Below are 16,336 nucleotides of genomic sequence, written 5' to 3'. Positions count from 1 at the left end.
TTGTCATCGCTATTTTAGTCAAATGCATGCCTAAAAAGGTATAATACTTTAATGTGAAAAATTAATGGTGAGGTTCCTTAATTAATCAACTTTAGGAAATGAAGAGGTGTTTTCGTATTGTTTGATAATATGGTGGTAAGCCTTATTTGGAAGATTTGTAATTGGTTTCACAGCTACCAATTCTGATTTTATCAAAATTAACGTCTAAAAAAATGTGACTGGAGTTTTTTTTAATGAAAATAAGCAATGACAATAGACAATGTAAAAATGGTTCCATGCTAACTCAACATAGTGACTATTCAACACACTTTTAAAAAGTGATATAAAGTCATTCAAAACGATGAAAATTTTTATTTTTTTTAACCTAACCTAACCTAACCTACTTAGCCTAGTTAATAAAGTTTTTGTTTCATCACTTTCCATAACTTTATATAACTTTTTAAAGATGTGATGAATTATCATTTTGATGATTTATCTGGTCAGCGTAAAAATAACACTCTAAACTTCTTTAGTTTATTTAAATCTGGTTGAAATGCGGCAGTGAGGCATGGAACTGGCAGAAGAAGGAAGAAATACAGTGCATGCTTTGGAAATGAGATCCCTGAGGCATTTGTGTGGTAAAACATGAAGAGTGAAAAATATGGATATTCACAAATAATGCAGGTCTGATAAGATTAAGCAAGGGACGCTTACTCAGTTTTGGGCATTTAGAGGGAATGGACGAAGGCAGGAGTTTAAGGAGAATATATTATTATTTATTTGAAATTATTCAAATAAATATTTTTACATAAGAAGAATTTAAAAGGAAGTTGGATGAAGAGTGTACAGCGATTTTAAAACGTATGTAAATTATAGAAGTCGGGGACCCTTGATGAAGACATGGCACGATCAAGAGAACCAAATACTTGAGTCGGCCTCATCAATACTCAATATGTAGTTATGAGACGATGTGTATTATGTATACGCCCAGCTGGCATTGGCCTATGGCTGCAAAAAGGTTGCCCGCCCCCGCTATAAATCGCTTATCTTATTTAAAAAAATGGTCACTTATACATTGATGACGTTTATGACGTTGTTTCCCATTTGAACCCAAAAATATTCACAGTTATGGTGCTGCCAGACGCAAAGCTCACATCAAAAGTTAATGTACAGCGCATCATCTTTTCTACCGACACACGACGCTATCAAATATTTCTTCCTATGGTAGGAGAGGGGGTCAGTTGAATTCGAGAGCGGCCGAGGAACATAATTTCATCTGTCAAAGTGACAACTTTACTTACTGACAGCTTGAGCACGTTTTCGAAATGGATGATACTTGTCGCCTATTGCTGGATCTGTTGGACAGCTCATCCTCAGATGATGATGCCGCCAACTATATAATTATAAATGATATTTATAAACTTTGTAGATTTTAAACAATCTGCGCGTAAATAGCGCATTTTCACATAACCTGACATAACCTCTCCGTCGAATCAGGAAATTCGCAGTTCGCACGCCGATCGACGAAAGCGACATATAATAAATTATTGTAAAATAAACTTTCGTCCAAGCCGTCCAACTTTTATCAAAAAACCGAATGATATTACCATATAAACATACTGAGATTAAAAATATGATTAACTTTGAAAGGGCGAAAATTTGTTTACTTCAAATTCAAATATTGATTATATTTATATTTTAAATATATGTTAAGTATGTTTGCCAAATAAAGTTTTTTTTTATGTTTCTAAATGTACTAGCACACATGAGACGATATGAGCTAACATAATAAATAAGAAATGCATTATTAGGCTGCTTATGTCATGGCTGTCAAAGGGAACACGGAACTTAGTCGGTAGCTCCGTAATTAAAATGACCCCCTCTCCTTTTTACGGCGGAGAGGGGGACGCATAACTTTTCAAATATCGCGTCGGGAGCGGTTACGTAAAATAAATTCGGTTAGCGAAGTTCAGAACCACACTTATAGCGCGTTATCTTTTTACGTGTGTCGGGTCTGTATGGGATTGTATGGCGAGCGCTATTGTGCTTTATATTATCTGTTGATGTGAGCTTTGCGTGTGGCAGCACCATAATTTAGGTTACATCGAAAAAAGTTGGGGGCCTCTTTTCAAGAAATTACCGAACTCGAAATTTGATGTTTAAACATGAATTATTTGCCAGTTGACACTACAAAGAGATAACATGTGGTATCAGAAAAGTAAATATTAGTTTACAGTCTATTTATGAACGCGTTGTTAAGTGCATACTTTCAGTACCATGCCGTGCGATTGTCTAACATTTATGCGTAGGAATATGGTGAATACCCTCTTTCAAATAATGACATTCAAGTTGAATTCATAATCAAAAATTGTACTGCATAATATCAACATACGCTAGACACATCACACATTTCAGAAACATACTATAAGATCTATACATCATAGTAGTATATAGTATACGATAGTATTATACCCCGGTAAGACAAGGGTTGGGTTCAAGTCCTTTATGTGACCGTATCTTTTTCTGTTTCAAATTTTCGTTTCGGAATCGCTAATATTGTCTTCAATAATTATATATTACAATTAGACTATATATCTCAGTTCTACTCAAATTATTCCAAAAATAATATATATAATATTATTTCCTTGTCAAACTTCACTGAGAAACAGCATTTTGTCTTGCTTACACGTAATTATTGATTTTAGGGACATTTTATAAAGGGACAACTCTATTGTTGTTCAAATATGAATATTTGAAAAATAGTCATTTGCATTCGTTTTATTGCACACGGTGTCCGGAAACTAGTGGTACTAGCTTCCAAAACGGAGAAGCTACGATATAAGAACCCAAAAAATATTTTTATTAATGTTTAAAAAACGTTTTTCCTTTTTTTTCGGCAAACTAAAGGGTTAAACAAATTTTTAGAGCAGTGAGTGAAACTGACAGTAACAGTGATTTTTTTTTTTAAATTAGAAATAAAAATAATTTCCAATTCGTAATCAATTTATTAAAAACCAAAAGCTTAAATAATAAAATTAAAATAAATGATACCACAAAATCGACTCGAATCTATAAATGTGATGTAGATTCGCCTGTTTCACGCTTGTACCACTAGTGTCACTAATGTGAGTACGTGCGTAACATTCTAAATTAAAAAATAAAAACTAATTATTTTCAGCACCTATACATAATAATGAATTTATGCAGCCGTTCATAAAATAGTTGTAGGTGTAATGGTTATCATATTTGTCTTTCAAGCAGTTTATCGGGGTTTGACTCTCGGCGGTGGCAATTTTTTTATTATTTTGAATAATATTAAAAAAAATAATAATAATTTAAAAAATGTGATTTAACACGGGTCTGCGTTAGTAATATATTATAATGGTAATGTATGTTATGTATTATATCACGTACGCCCGACAGATAGATAGGTCCCTACTAATGTAGTAAGATACCTTCGCTATAAAATTATCGCTATATCGCCATTTTAAGCGGTGAACGTCCTTCATAGCAAAACGCCATCTAGTCTACTATGTGCTAAGTCAAATAAATCAAAACCACTTCAAGCCAGGCCAGGACACTGCATCAAATCGGCCTCTAATTTCTATTATATAATTTTTTTACAACCCATCTTCTTATTATATTTTTTAATAAGAATATTGCCTACTTCAATCTCCTGTCTCGAATGTTTCGTCTGTGATGAATGTGACTATATTAACATCTATACAAACAGTCTAGCAAATATTAAAAAACAAATGAGTAATTACTAACTTGACATTTCATGGAGAATAGTTATATTTTAATGTGAACGATAATGGTAGTTATTTACTCTATTTATATTTTTTAGCTTATCGCTCTTTATGTTTTTGGTTCATATATTGTTATTTCTAATTTTCTAGTCAAAAAAAAAAAATAAACTCTTCATTCTGAACATTTTAAAATGGATTAAAAGCATCTACGCTATTCAGTGTTCATCTTATAACTTTAAAATGTTAATACTCTGCAAATTTACCAAACAATAAATAAATAAATATGATTGTATCATTGAAGAAGAAGATAATACTAACGAATCTAAAAGAAACATGAAAAACAACAAGACATAGAAAGTTAAAAGATAATGTTACATCTAGGAATCGAACCCAGGATCTTTAATCTTACCGGGACAGCGTCTTAACCATTAGACCATTGGGACTTAATTATTAAACGTCATAATGGTCGAGTGTTAATACGCTGTTTCGGTAAGACAAGGGTTCGATTCTTAGTTATCTGTGTTCGTTGTATTTTATGTTTCATTAAAATTTGTTAGTGTTAACTTCATCTTCAATGATATATTACATTGTTAGTTTTAACTTAATCTTCAATGATATATTACATTGTTAGTTTTAACTTAATCTTCAATGATATATTACATTGTTAGTATTAGCTTCATCTTCAATGATATATTGCATTGTTAGTATTAACTTCATCTTCAATGATATGTTACATTGTTAGTATTAACTTCATATTCAATGATATATTACATTTCTAGTATTAACTTCATCTTTAATGATATATTACATTTCTAGTATTAACTTCATCTTTAATGATATATTCCATTGTTAGTATTAACTTCATATTCAATGATATATTACATTTCTAGTATTAACTTCATCTTTAATGATATATTACATGTCTAGTATTAACTTCATCTTTAATGATATATTACATTGTTAGTATTAACTTCATCTTTAATGATATATTACATTGTTAGTATTAACTTCATCTTCAACGGTCGGTGGCCGAGTTGACATCGCGCTTGGGTCCTACTCAGGCGTAGTGTGTTCAATTCCTCGGCTGGCCTCCATCACAACTGAAGCAAAATTTTCAGCTTACTGTGGTGGTAGTAGGAGATTTTCAAATATTGTCAGGTTATTCGTAACCCGGGAATGTTTGTCTTTCTTTTTTAAAAAAAAAATGATAAATTACACCGATGGGTATAACTTTCAAAAAGGTTAAAGATAAAGTTGTTTCTAAATATTATGGTTTTTATTTCATACAATTCTGTTCATTTCTTATCACAAGAAACATATATATATAATTGGTTATATTTTTTATGGTGACCGGATAAATCATCAAAATGATAATTCATCACATCTTTAAAAATTTATATAAAGTCATGGAAAGTGATGAAACAAAAACTTTATTAACTGGGTTAAGTAGTTTAGGTTATGTTAGGTTAGGTTTAATTTTTTTTCATCGTTTCTAATGACTTTATATCACTTTTTAAAAGTTTGTTGAGTTATCATGGAATCATTTTTGATATATTGTAAAAAAATGAACTATTGATTTCCCTAACATTAATAACAAAGTAAAACAAATTATGGCATAAAGAAAGTGGATTTTATTTAAAATAATCGTCCACGTTAAATAACTACTTCATTAAAGCATTTTAATTAATAACATAGGAGCATTTTATAGAAATAAGAGGCTGATTTGATTGAGTGTAATGGCCTGGCCTGAGGTTATTTTGTATAAATACGCCACATGGCGGTAATATACACAGAACACGGCATACAGATCGAAATACATTTAAATGCGAAACCCATTAACATAAATTAATACACGGCCGATAGCGGGAATTAAACGAAAATCGTAAAACAAAAATTTATGGCCGTACCGCTCCATTGAAACCTCTCCCTTCTTTCCATTATGCACTCTCCGGAATAACCTTGACAATCTATAGAAACCATGCACTCCTTGTGTTGCAAAATTGATGAAATTTTGCACACTTGACCTTCAAAGGAAGATGAACAGTCAGGATATTTAAGAGATGTTTTAAAACCACCCCATATCCTTTTCTAACCCCTTAAGCAGAATGTTGATTCAAAATAAAATAAAAATTACTGCGTACATCTGATTTCGAAAACTCTGTTTATAGCCCGAGCAACACCGGGGACTTTAGTCAATTAAAATATTAAAATGGGATCAAATTTTCAAACCAAACAATTCATTTTTCATTATGGTCCGATGCTATGTAGGGAACCCGCTTGCACAGCGCGGGTGTAAACTGTGCGCCCTATAGTTCATATTTAGACTTGAAACAATACATTATGGCGAGATGTGACATAAAAATAAAAAAATCCAGCAACATATCGATCGCAACAAATAAATTATCTACGCATACAGAGTTATTTTCTTTGCACTCAGATGATATGACATTACATTTAAACATTTTTGTGGAGTGTAAATATACATATGTAAAACCACGGAGATATTTCATTAAAGTATGATGCACATCATCTTGAAATAAACATGAAATCATTATAAAAGTGTGCCAAGTTAATTGGAAATAATATACACACGCGAGACTGACATCGCCAATGCAATATTATGATGTGCATTGGAAACGGCGCATTCTGAGCATTAAGTTATGTTTTATGTAAAAAGTTAATAAAAACATTTAATAGAATAAGGCGAATATAAAAAGATAACGATTGCAACTCGAACCTTAATCCCCTTGTTTTGCCGGGAACAACATTTCCAACTGAGCCCCAAATAAAAACATTGTTACAATGATGTTATAATACATCTAGACTTGTTATTGTCTCACAAACTCGAGATAAAGTGTGGCAAGTAAGAAAAACTCCTGTTTCCACAAAAATTCTTAATTCAAACTTTGTTCATATACGACAAAGATAGACATTCAAAAAATATGTGTGTACGAACGAAATGAACGATAGCATTGGCGATTTCGTATTTGCGTCGAATACTATATATATATATCGAGGGTGTGATTGAGATAACAAGATACGCTTCTCGGAATACTGTATCAGACGACCTACTGCTATTACGTTCGCTATCTCACTTTCTCTAATGGCGTTGAAAATCTTCGGGAAACAATAGATTTTTTTTTTAATAATAATAAAATAATTTGTGTATATTAAACTAATAAAATCTTATTTCTTTAGTTAGTATTTGCCGAGTAATGAAAACATTTTATCATCACTTTTACAGGGCCTTTTTTAAAGCCAATTTACTTAGAGGTACAGGACAGTTTAGTATTAAAACTAGGAAAATGAAAGAACTCCAATTGACTTGCTTTTGACTTGTCACTTTGAGATTTCTATAGCGCGTGTATATATATTGTAACGTCATTGATTATCTACCAATATTTTTCCACACTTCTTATGTCAATGTAAAAACTGTATACAGTATTATTACAAAGCGTTGTGATCAAAAGAGTAACAAAGAATACATATTTTTAAATTAATAGATTTTGTTGAAGTTTCAGTGGCAAACGCCTTCGACGCATAAATAATGTGTAAACCTACAACATAAGTAAACTATAATGATTAAACGTAACCATAATTATTAATGTATTCTTCCTAACCACAAAGAACATACTAAATACATGACGTGTTATTTAACATTCATATACTAGTATAATATATATTGTATTTGCATTTATTGCGGTTTTACGCTCAGTTTGATAAGAGTAAATGTAAATAGAAAAATGTGTATAGCGATCGATTTTTTTGATTGCGGACAAAAAATATGAACATATGAAACTGCTTACTGTGGTTTAAAGCTAATGAATCCACCTAAATTTCACAGTTAATCCTATATTTTTAGGTTCTATAAATTTGACACATTATGGCGAGCGATCGCTCAAAAGGTTTTTGCAAACTTGGCATAATTTGCCAAAAATCGTCAAGTGGATAAGTACAATCTGTCGACCTGTTGAGGGGTTAAGAAACTCGAATACCAATCCAGAGGTCGCATCGAATAGAGTTCGATTCATAAGTATTGTATTATTTCACATTTAATGAATATAGATAAACACGACTATGTAGCGGTTCCATGATAATTCAAAACAATGAAACTAACCTATTTAACCAAGATTTTGTTTCATCACTTTTTAAAGGTGTGTTGAATTGTCATTGTAAATTATCATAATTATTTTTTATTTATTAATTTTCGGGAAATCGACAGTTTACATTTAATCAGTTTGTACATAAGTATTATAAAGCCAAAATAAAACCAATTATGGATTTCCTCCTTGTGACTTTACCTCTATTGAGACAGCATAATAAATAATAAGGAATAAGTAAATTAAATTTGTAAGAATATGAATTTAAAAATTTATACGAAACAAAAGATTATATAAAAATTGTGTTGAGTTGTCCGGTTACCGTATGGCACGTCCTTAGTGGTAGATATTCAAAGCATGAGCGATTAAAAAAAAATGTATTTTATTTGATATTTTTATTGTTGTTGTAATTTATGATTTAATTTTCGTTTCCCTCTGAAGTTTTGCGCACCATCGTGTGTGACCTTCAAGCGATTCGTGCGACATAAATGAATTTTTCAAAAAACATAGTACTTACTGCGTACAAGCCATTCGCAGTGTAAAATCGATTCACAAAAAAGGAAAATACCAAGGTTCGTTTAGTAAATAATCAAGAACAACCTTTACGCACTCCAAGACGTGAATATAGAGATATTTTATCGGAAATATAACATTGAGGAAACAAAGAAAGACACAAAGAATGATAGGAATTAAATACGATAATTTAAAAAGCTGGATTCTTAAATACTATATCATTCAGATCATATCATGAAATCTATGAAAATGTTCGTTAGATATGGAAATATTGTCATTATTTTCATGGCTACACGTAGTATGATCTCACAGAAATCGTTGTATCTCCCTTACTCTTGTGGTGAAAAATATGATCTAAATGGTGTTAGAAAGAGAAAACACCACGCTTCATATTCAAATCTAGAACTACGGTAAAATTAAAATATGCACCTTTATGAAACCAAAGGTTCTTACCCCAATTCATTTTTCTCTTTTTCTTTAAAGAAAGACATACATTCATTCCCAGGTTACGAATAACCTGACAATATTTGAAAATCTTCTTTTACCACAACGGTAAGCGGAAAATGTTGCCTGTGTTGTGATTGAGGACTTAGCCAGCCGAAGAATTGAACAAATTACGCCAGGGTGGAACCCAAACGCGTTGTCAACTCTGACACCGACCGGTCAATTAGAATAAACTTTGAGATTTTCTAATTTTTTCATTCATTATTTTATAAGACACAACAAAAATGTGAGGTAACAAGTTTACCTATATTAACGTATTCCTCAATTTTTTTGTGGTTTCATACATATGCTACCAAAACAGTTTGGTAGTTCCATAGAGCTGTACATTTTAATTATTCTGTGGTTATCTTCTATATTTGAATGTAAAACTTGGTGTTTTCTTTTTCTAACACCGTTTGGTTTATCTTTCGAACTATGACGGTAAGGTAGACAACGATTTCTATGAGAAAATATGAGCTGTTCCGAAAAGCGAACAATTTGATTCTACGGATATGATAGCTGTTACTTCCCGAAACCGAACAAAATAAATCGAGGAGTTAATGTGACAGTATAGTATAGTAACCACATATTGCAACAGTTATCGGCTATAATGGAAACTGTTGACAGGTCCGTTGCAACTTCTCCCCTTGTTTCGTAAACGAAAACTATACTTGACCACGCTTGTGTCACAAAAATAATTGAGTCTTTAGTGAAAGAATCATAATTGTGTGGTAAACGGGCGTCTCCTATTTAAAAATATTATTTTGTGAAAGAGTTTTTAAAGAGAGTAGAATTAAATTTTTGATATATCATAAAATGACAAAGTTGTAAGCTATCATTAAGTAAGAGAACATTGGTAAAATGTATGCAATAGTGTCCCTTGATGCCACACGAAGTACAATTTATTCATAATTCGAATAGCAGTGCTGAAGTCATTATATTCATGAAATATCAGTGTATGAGACGACGTAGTTTGATTAAAACAAAGCAATAGGAAGGGTAATAAGGGAAGATTCTTACCTGAGCTTTAGCCATGACGTCATGTCCGGTGCGCCAGGAAGTGATGGCGGGAGTTTTCCGCTTATCCAACATCAGCTCGCTGGGGCACTTCTCGAAGATCAGCACCCTCTCAGCCACCGAGCCCCTGGTCAGAAAGGGCCGCACCGGGCTGCCGGCCACCATCTTGTCTGCCTGCGCCCTAATGTGCTGCTTCTGCTGAGTGGTCAGCTCGGGATGGGGCACTTGGTCAGCCCCGACCCTTCTGATGCTCGCAGTCCGAGGGGCTCCTCCCCATCGGCCCGGAGGCGCCACTGCGGGGCCCCCTTCCTTATCGGCAGCCGCCTTCTCTATCTTATCGGCCCCTTCAAATTTGCTTCGGGTCTCTGTCACTTGCAGCCCTAATGCAGGATCTATCAAATGAGCTTTTCTGTCAATGTCCAACTGTTTATCAGTGTCTAGCCTTTGTTGAGATAGAGGATTTTCCAGGTTGTCTTTGTACTTCGTCTTTACGTAATCGACGAGAGATATGTTAATGTTTGCAGTTCCATCCCTTTCGTCTTTCGACAGGACAGGTTTCTCCGTAGGAATCAAGTCTGGTTTAACGGATTCCCTAACGGGTGAGATATCTTTCTTTGAGATTCTCGTCTTGGGTGCAAACGGTAACGAATCGCGATCCTCCCCAAGCACAGCACCAGTTTTCAAGGCATTGATCAGTCTCTCTTCTTCTCGTGCCACCTCGTCCATGTAGGCTGAGGAAGATGTTTTGGGACTTCCCGGCAAGATTGAGTATTTATCAGGTTTGGTTGCCCCTTTAGAATAATTTCCTTTCTGCGGAGAATCATGATTGGTTTGAGTACCTGATTTCTGTACTTTCTGTTCTAACACTTTGTTTTTCAGAGGCCACGTTTGCAGGTTGGCGGGAGTCTGGAGACTAAGGCCAGCTGGGCGTTTGGGGGCCTCTGGTTTCTGGGGAACTATATCTGGGGGGTATGCCACCTCGATAGTTTCTGAATCATTGTTATCGGGTTGGTTTAAATTGAAACATTTTGGTGCTATCTGAGGCTTAACCCCGATAGCCGGTTTTGGAGAATAGGCGGGAGGATTTTGAGTTGGCGTTGTCGGTTTCACCGGAGAAGATTTCAAATTATTTTTATGTACAAAGGAAGGATTGGAAGACGGTGAAGTGACTTTTTGTGGGGAGTTATTCTTTTCAAATTTCTGTAAAGCAAATTGAATAGAAGACGGGATTGTCTTCGAGGGTGACTTATTCCTCTGAGCCGCAATCCTCGCTTTATCCTCGTTGACGAAGTTGCTCACCAACTTCTCTAGGTTATTGTTATCCATGTTAGGGGCTTGGGCTAAAAGGTCCGTAACGGGGGTCGTGGCAGAAGAATTTTGAGGAGTCAGAGCGGGGCCGAACTTGTCGGCGGCGTTCTGCGGAGTGTGGCAGTTGAGGATCTCAGTAGGAGCGAGTCCTCGGGACTTCCAGGTCTGGTAGATAGCTTCGGCGTGATCGGAGATCTGTTTCGCTATGGCTGCTATGTCCTCTTCTCCCGCGTCAAACTTGTCCCTGGTGTGTTTGGCTGTGGCCGCCATCATATGGTAGCCTGGCTCTATGGCTGAACGGTCGACGCTTACTCCCGCGGACGATCGTTCCTGCTCCAGTTCTTTTAGTTGCCGCTGCCGAATCGAGTTCAATACCACGGAAGGGGTAATGCCAGAATACGGATCTATTAGGAAATCGGCTATCCTCTGATTCTGTAATACATGAGGGTAGTTTTGAAGCAGATAAGACAATTCCTCGGAGGAGGATTCCTCGCTGTGCGAATAGCCACTCTCTTCGCTGGACTGTTCGTAGTTACGACGATTCGTCACATCTTCGATAGACCCGATAAAAGTGCGGCTGTCTTGCAACAGTTTTCTGATAGACTGATCGGTCACATTCGATCGTGGGTGGAAGTCTGAGGCCTCCAAGAAGGTGTTAATGATTGCGAGGTTCTGTTGTTCCTCTAGATCCCACGATGCAAAGGCGCTGTCGACCGTATCAACTTGTTGATTGTCAGCTTCCTGAGTGGCCCAGGAGGTTAGTAGGGAGTTGGAGTTGACATCGGTTAGGGGTGATTTTAGGGCGAAGGAGGACTGGGCAGTTCGGCCTTGGTTCATCTGAGAAGCAGTGTGGCTGGAGCGACCGGCGAGGGGGCAGAGGCGGGGGCCGCGGGGGGAGAGCGCCAGCCCTAATTTTAACTCGCCGACTCTCGCGCTCGCCGGAGATTTATTTTGGTTTACGACTCCGGCACGGGGAGCTGAGGGAACCGACCACCTTTTATCACCGCGCCGATACGCGGAGCATTCCACGGCGGTCTAGCGCCAAACTCAATTCGAACAATAAACGGAAATTAACATAAAGCGACAAAACACTGTGTCGAAAATTAAATCCGAACACAAAGAGAAAAAAACACTTTTAAATCACTGGTATTTAAAATTTACACCCATCTTTCGTCACATTCTAAAAAAATCTAATCCCACGTTAAACAATCGCGACAGCGCTAACATCAGATAAGCTGAAGGAGATCACAACACACATAAATCTAAGATCACATCATCGTCTCGGAGACGACATTCACGTTTCCAACTTCACTTCGGAGACTCCCAACTATCCAACTTTCGTGAACTGGTTCCGGGCCGCAGAATCGAGGAGCAATCGCGGGGTTAGAAGTCAGCAAAAGAATACTTTGCAGTCGCGAGAATCTTCACGTCCCGAAGGCGGAATCTGAAGCAGAGCGGAGAAACGGAGACAGCGACGTGCGGTCAACACGGCATTCCCCGCAGAACTGGCGCGGCGGAGGGCGGAGGGCGGAGTGGCGATGGGCGGAGGCGGGAAGAGGGGCACCTGTAAAAATAGACGACGGAGTCAGTATTCAGTAAGCAGTTCAGCGCTCAACCGTACATCTACATACTACATACTACGTTGGAGGGGCGCTCGGAAAAACACAACACAGAGCTGCGCACAACAAGTTTCGTTTTTAACAGACTAACGGAAAATGAATGAGATTAATAGGAGTACCACTTGATTAATTTTTGCACAAAGCGTTTATGGTCTGGGTGGAGCTCTGTAATGAACTCGGGAAACTAAATTGATTACAACTATTTTTTCGGCGTATAATAAACATGCATTCTGATAAGTTCTATCATGCACTGCAATAAATTATTTTTTTATATGCCTTTATGTGAGTAATAATGATTTAATTGCTACACGCTAATAATTATAATAAAATATTAAACAATTAAATAAAAATAAAAATAAACGTAAATTCCATGAAAATAAAAAAAGCAGAAAGGCGTTCTTTAGTTGTTACTGTTTTTATTATACCCACGATTTTGATTGGTTTATTCATAGTAACTATATTAGCATTGTAGAATATTTATGGGTAAGTTACACATATATTAACAGGCAAAATTTACATACTTTACTAGACAGTTAAATACGGTACCATGACAACTAAACACAATGACAATTCAACACACCTTTAAAAAGTGATATAAAGTCATTAAAAGCGAAGAAAAAACTAACCCAACCCAAGTAACCTGTTTAACCTAGTTTTTGTTTCATCACTTTTCACGACTTTCTATCACTTTTTAAATGTGCGTTGAATTGTCACTGTGGTGAATTATTTTTGTTTCATCAATTTTCATGACTTTATATCACCTTTTAAATGTGGGTTGAAGTGTCATTTTGGTGCAATTGTTTTCATCGCTTTTCATGACTTTATATCACTTTTTTAAGATGTGTTGAATTGTCATTTTGATGAGTTATCCGGTCATTGTTAAAGACAAGTACTGTCGAACCAGCACATATTTGTAATTAATTATTTGTATCAAAAGGAAGTGTGTTTTTACCGTGTCCCATTTCTATGTTTATTTAAACAATTTCTGATTTCGTATTTAAGATTAACTTTGTGGTGTCTTAAATAGCTTAATAAATTTAGACCAACATAAAATAAATCAAGTTTAAGATATCTGGTAAAGATTTCATTAGTTCCATTGCGTGATTAATCTATTTTTTAACACCCCTTTCTGGGGTTTTTACATTGGAATAGTTTATAAAATGATGTACAATTATTCTGCTATTAAACAGCTTTTATTTATGTATGTATAACTAAAGTGCCCCAGCAACAAGCTTTTGTATTTATTAAGTGATTAACTGAAGAATCCATATTCTTACCCTCCATTCGTATTCCGGGCAATGAGGAGTATATACGAGTATTATTTATTTATTACACGCCCTAGTGGGCTTTTCTTTAAAAAAATACAAGCATTTTATACCAGAGTAAACACTTAAAAATTAATACAATAAAGAAGAATGTAAACATAATGGCAAAAATGAATCCTCACGCATATAATTGAGTTTAAAAGATTCAACAAAACAAAATAGTAGAAGCGGAGAAGTTATATGGGTACATAGGTCTATTTGTGTCTAGAAGAATAAAAGTGATAGAATATACAACATTTATACTGATTAGTTTTCAAATGAAATATATCACCCAGATCAGAATATTTGTTTCCGAGATTGTGAAGTCTCGGAATCGGAGAATTTTGGTAAGCTAGTGTCCTGGTGTTATTGAAGTAAAAAGGTAAGAAATGTCGGCATGATTTTTTGGGAACATGGATATTGATACATTGAAGTAATTCGGGCAGTCAATTTGAAAATGTAGTATTCTTTGTAACAGTATTAAATCTATGTTACAATGAGACGCACGTTAGTCCCAGAATTCCTTGCAGTAAAAAAATCCCTTCTAGTAATCTGGTATTGGTGGAAATTTGTAAATAAAATGTAAAAATAACGAAGTGGAAAGTGTAACGATACACGTCTTACAAAAAGTAACATACCGGAAAGCAAAGGTGACGTATAATGTTTATTTACTGAAATATAAACATTCCTCTTCTGCAATTATTATAATAAAATACATATATGTATAATTATTCTTAACAAGGAAATTTTAGTTGACTTTTTTTTTACTGTTTCGAGGTTTTGAAGACAAGCATTCCCGGGTGACGGATATCCTGACAATATTTTAAAATCTTCTACTACCATCATTACAAGCGGAAAATTTTGCTTGTAAAATGATGGAGGACTTAGGTAGCAGAGGAATTGAGCCCAAGACGCCTGGGAGGGAACCTGACGCATTTGTCCACTCAGCTACTAACCGGTCAAACCGAATTTGTTTACTTTCCTCATAGGAAATTTTTTAAGGCAAACTAATAAACTGAAAATGTATCTCAAATAAACTGACAATTTTCCAAGAAATAGGAATCCTATGTATTATTATTATTATTATTTCGGTGTTGAAATTATACAGGGTGTATCGGCACTAACCCGACAAACTTTAACCAGCTATTCCTTAGCACATTTGGAGTAAAAAATGTTATGTGCACTTTGCTGTCCGGTAACGTTTTTTTTTAATAAAAAATTAATTAAACATATTTTCACCACATGTCACCACTGTTTTATCCTTTGTCAAAATTTGAAAGCAACATCGCAACTCTCGCGTGTTGCTGCGAACGAAGCCCGTATTACATAATCCAGTACCAGAAAAGAAATATTTTATTTAACAATAATGATTATTCACATTTTTCGTATGCGAATCACTGATTGTCTTCTTGTATTGTACACATCAGTTTTATTTTTGTATCTAAATTGTTTCACCTCTGGAATGCTTTGGTTTCACCTCTTACGCGTTTCACGTATTAAATAGTCTAATTTTGAAACTAAGAAACTAATTAGTAGATTTCCTGAATTTATAATCGAAGTCCAATAATTCTGAGCACTTTTAAAAACAATTTTCCTCACTTAGGTACTTATCAATAATAATAATTGGATTATTTGAACAGCGCCGTTGTTTTTTAAATCACCGTAAGTGCTCTGTCAAAATGTTACTTGCTAGGCTATCCTACAACGTATATTTTTTAATAAATTTAGTTATTTACAACTTCGCGGAATGTGATTTATGAATATTATTGCTTATGTTAAAAGCCTTCCAGAATTACCGGAATATAACGAGCAGCTTGACACACTTAAGTTTATTTCCACTAATTTGAAGGTACAAAGAATGTATAGTTTTAAAAACAATCCCGATGAATCAAAAAACGGTTCATATAAAACTGCTGCGCAACACACTGAGACAAAGGAAAGCACTCACACAAACGTCATGACTGCATTGGATTGACCACCTGCAAATGAATGCTGCCAGATTGCTAATTTATTTAAACAATAATTATTAAATTTTATTTAAAATATCGCAATTTTTTTAAAAAATCGACAATAAATTACAACTATAATTTAAAAAAAATATTCTTAACCCCACGCTTTTTCGTAATTGATTAATTAATTCAGAATTTAAACGTTGCTTGAAATGACTAGCCGTATTTGGTGACCAGATCTGAATATCCAGGTTCAGAATTTAAACGTTGCTTGAAATGACTAGCCGTATTTGGTGACCAGATCTGAATATCCAG

General features: G+C 34.9%; 1 protein-coding gene across 4 annotated transcripts in view; it reads right to left on the bottom strand.

Moving 5' to 3' along the window:
• Positions 1-12,671, bottom strand: part of LOC149411248 (uncharacterized) — a 309,091-nt gene extending 296,420 nt beyond the window's left edge. For all 4 annotated transcript variants that reach the window (XM_089647484.1, XM_089647486.1, XM_089647488.1 and 1 more), the window contains exon 1: positions 9,845-12,671. In XM_089647484.1, the coding sequence (XP_089503610.1) occupies positions 9,845-11,986 (2,142 nt within the window). In that variant the 5' untranslated portion in view covers positions 11,987-12,671. The remainder of the gene's footprint in view (positions 1-9,844) is intronic.
• Between the last annotated feature and the right edge of the window lie 3,665 nt (positions 12,672-16,336).

The sequence above is a fragment of the Hesperophylax consimilis genome, chromosome 26 (assembly GCF_061612785.1).
Source record: "Hesperophylax consimilis isolate HC1 chromosome 26, BYU_Hcon_1.0, whole genome shotgun sequence".
NCBI lineage: Eukaryota > Metazoa > Arthropoda > Insecta > Trichoptera > Limnephilidae > Hesperophylax > Hesperophylax consimilis.
This window is presented reverse-complemented; position numbering and strand designations above follow the sequence as displayed.